Source organism: Lycium ferocissimum, chromosome 5 (assembly GCF_029784015.1).
Source record: "Lycium ferocissimum isolate CSIRO_LF1 chromosome 5, AGI_CSIRO_Lferr_CH_V1, whole genome shotgun sequence".
Classification (NCBI taxonomy): domain Eukaryota; kingdom Viridiplantae; phylum Streptophyta; class Magnoliopsida; order Solanales; family Solanaceae; genus Lycium; species Lycium ferocissimum.
Genome location: NC_081346.1, coordinates 42,256,878 through 42,260,623, shown reverse-complemented (window position 1 = coordinate 42,260,623; position 3,746 = coordinate 42,256,878). Strand labels below are relative to the sequence as shown.

General features: G+C 37.6%; 1 protein-coding gene across 1 annotated transcript in view; it reads right to left on the bottom strand.

Annotated features, from left to right (window-relative positions):
* Nucleotides 1-3,527, bottom strand: part of LOC132057765 (ATP-dependent zinc metalloprotease FTSH 10, mitochondrial-like) — a 20,418-nt gene extending 16,891 nt beyond the window's left edge. The window contains exons 1-7 of the mRNA XM_059450369.1: nt 3,236-3,527; nt 2,942-3,143; nt 2,775-2,846; nt 2,428-2,498; nt 2,261-2,327; nt 2,120-2,175; nt 1,489-1,619 (exon numbers count right to left, since the gene is read on the bottom strand). Coding sequence (XP_059306352.1) covers nt 1,489-1,619; nt 2,120-2,175; nt 2,261-2,327; nt 2,428-2,498; nt 2,775-2,846; nt 2,942-3,143; nt 3,236-3,286 — 650 coding nt within the window. The 5' untranslated portion in view covers nt 3,287-3,527. The remainder of the gene's footprint in view (nt 1-1,488; nt 1,620-2,119; nt 2,176-2,260; nt 2,328-2,427; nt 2,499-2,774; nt 2,847-2,941; nt 3,144-3,235) is intronic.
* Between the last annotated feature and the right edge of the window lie 219 nt (nt 3,528-3,746).

The following is a 3,746-nucleotide window of genomic DNA, read 5'->3' as shown; positions in this document are numbered from 1 at the left end:
CCACCATTCCACCCACCAATAGGACAAAGAATGAACAGGACAATTAGGGGGGAAAAGACATTGTCACATCATTTATTACTCACTAAGACAAGCCCTTACACCACTATTTGGCGCCATGCATGGTTTTCCTCGAAGATTTCCATCCTAGAGCTAAGCCCCTCAATTATATAAAAATAATATAAAAACACCCCCCTGCCCCTCCCAAAAAAAAAAAAAAAAAGAAGCAGTATTATCACCTATACAGCATGAGAAATGAATGGAGGGTTCAGGGGAACTATAGTGCTGTGTATCTTTTGACCAGTGTAAAATAAAATAAGAAGATTGTTCCATAACAGTGAAGGAATATAAGCAACTTTTCAAAAAGAAACTTCTAGCCTGAGAAGATTCTTACTATAACAGGGAAAATTTATTAGCCAACTATATAAGCCACTCATCTTTCCTTGTATGTATCCTAAAAACCATGTTGGTGCAGCAAAATGAAAATTCTTGACTTATCTGATATAAATAAATAACAATGTGCAATTCAGTCCTGCCTCAGGACTATGACAGAGTATTTTAACAAAAGGATCTATTGAATCAACATTGTTTTAAGTTCAGTGATTATTCTTAACAAATATGGTATTGTGCATTATGGGATGGCGGGTAGGAAGTCCTCCCCACACCCCAGTTCACCATCCACACCACTACTCTGCATTATGGAGAAGAACATCGAAGAAGCAAAATCAAGGACAGAGAAAACAAATGGGACATAGCATACAGAGAGCTACAGAAATGGGAGGGTAGGCAATAACAAGGACACAAAGTGGGTGGGCAAGGAAGCAGAGCATGGAGGGGATTTAGTTTGAATTTTTACATAAACTCTTATACGAGTGTATATCCACAATGTGTGAGGGTAAGCATCTGCGGATATGTCCTGTTTTTAGCTCTTTTTAGTGTCTTCTCATAGGACCATTACGACATATCTGCAGCCATATATTTTAACCCCATTCGGTATAACGGGACGAGCCAAATGAGAAGTTCATGTAACACAGTTGAGGGAGCAAGGAGAGGACTGGAAAAGAGGTACAGGAAGTGGCAGTTGGAAAATAGAAATCATGGTTAGCTAAGATGAGGGTCAGTATTGTGGGCCAACATAGTGCCACCAGCATGCGAATTCAGTGGCCACATTCACCACTAAACACTTGTTGGAATATAAATTAAATCAAAGCAGAGTACGTGGACAATTTTGTCTCTAAAAAATAATGCCCATTATAATATACCTAATTCCTATAGAAAAATGTGAATTCCAGACTACTACAAAACAATGTTCAATTGTATAAAAACTAGATGTAACAATTTAACATATGGAAATTGTCTCCTCTAATATTTTTTTACCTCTACAATCATCATAAATAAAAGTCCAGCTATTTTGGTTAACAAGCCCACCTACGTGATGGACATATTAAACTTGTCGCAAAAGCTCTCTCCAATACCTTGTCCTAGCCTAACCACACAGTGTCACCAGCATCCACACCTATTACATCTGTTAACTTGCTTTTTATTGTTACCACTAGCTTCCTCAACTCAGCCATATTACTGAAAGATCTAAGCGCCATCATTGAAATATCACGCCCCTCTGTCTGTGGACAGATGACATAGCGCATCGACGCTTGCAATACTAATTTATCTCTAGAGAGAATGCTTAAACTATGTCTTTCTGATATTTATGACTCTGGCAAAAGATTCTGCTCATCAAAAGCCATTTCTTCTCTTAGGATGACTCAATGTATATATGAAGCTATCATTGACTGCAATTGAGGGGTTAGTAACTGCATGTTGAATACCATCACCTAAAACAGCAGGAACGCAACAACTGCCATACTAGCAATGAGCATATTTAGCTTTGTCCATCATCAGTCCTGTCCTGATTGATCACTGCTATGATCAGGCGTGGTACTATCTTTCGTATACAAAATCAGTAACTGCTCACTGAGGAAAAAATAGATGCCAAGAAGGAACAAGAGGAGGACAAGAAGAAGATGGGAAATTCTTTAGAAGTTCTCATTAGGGGCAGCGGATAGGTGCAAAGGCAAAGCACATTTCATAACGACTCAATTTTGTAATAGAAAACCCGGATAACCAGACATGATGGTTCATCTATCATGTACACATGCAAATAGTACCCTTCAAGAAATGCTATAAGAAATCAAAGCAGCGACATTTCTGCAACCTTCATAACCAAGCCTAAAAAGCTCAATATCATAAAAATAAGACAAAATACTTGCATGTGCTAGATACATCCATTCACTGCTAGATACATCCACAGAAATGCTTCTTGCAGCTTGTCCCTTTGACACAAACCATACCATGAGCATGACTTGGCTAAGAAGTCACCTTCATATTTTTTTATTTTTTTTATAACTGTGGTGTCCGGGCTAGCTTGCGCACCTCGACTAATTCCACGGGATACCCATCACCTCCCACCATCAACAGATACCAAGTAACTCTGTCCACCAAGGCTAGGACAGATGGAAAGAAATCACTTAGTGTTTTTGTCTCTGCTGGGATTTGAACCTGAGACCTCATGATTCTCAACCCACTTCATTGACCACTAGGCCACACCCTTGGGTACCTCTATATTTAGGCTACTCTAAAGACTAGTGGTAAAGAGAACTATTTTTTTTTTTCTTTTTCCTTTTCTTTTTTGGGTTGGGGGCGGGGAGGGGGGATGGACAGTAAACTTCTTGAAGGACAAGAAACCAACAAACAAAAATCAGGAGTTTAATTTAATAAACCTTTAGATTGAGATTTCTGCTCATTTTGCTCCGGGACTTCCTTCCTTTGTTTCGGATGAAAGTTCTCATAATCTGAAGCAAACGACGGAAAATAAAACAAACAAGTAAGAACATAACTCAAATCAATTTGTTGTTTCAAATTTCAAACACAACATTGAAATTCTCACTCTTTTTCTTGGGTGCTTCACTGGAATAAAATCTGTGCAATCTGGGGTTTCTCAACGCGTAATTTAGATCTTGATTCGCCTTTATTGTAGATAAATAACCCCTCAAGAACCCCAAATTCATAACCTCATTATTACTTGTATTTACACTAGGAGCTACAAGAAACTCCTTTAACCTCCTATTACAAACACCATTGATCACATTCTGCAAAGTTTACCCCAAATTATATATATAAATTTCAAAAGAAAAGAGTATAGAACAATGTTATATTATATAAAAGAAAATAAAAAACTTACTCTTGAACGGGAGGAACGTGATAAAGAGCGGCTTATACGGGAAAAGATCATCTCTTTGACGAAGAAGAAGAATTTATTGGACAAGAAAAAATAAATAATATCCAAATTAGCTAGGGTTTATGGATGAATTGAAAGTGGAAGAGTTTCAGCAGAATACATAAAAGGGATGTGATTTGCAAGAATTATGACGAAAATTGTTATGAAGGGGAGATGCAGATGATTTTGTCCAGACAGGGCTGGGCTTGGATATTTGTTTGGATGCTGTTTTTGTTTATTTTGTACTTAATTAAGTATTTTCCTTTACTCTACTGGTGTATGTAGTCATAACTCATATAGACGCGTGGGGGACGGCCTTAACGGGGAATCTGCTGGCCAAAGGACATACACACAACTTGGGAGACAAGGCAGTTTCGACTAAAAATGATACTGCTTCCATTCCATGATAAATTGCGTTTTAAAGCACCGTTATTTTAAAATAAGTGATGTTTTAAAATTTTAAGAAAAAATTAAT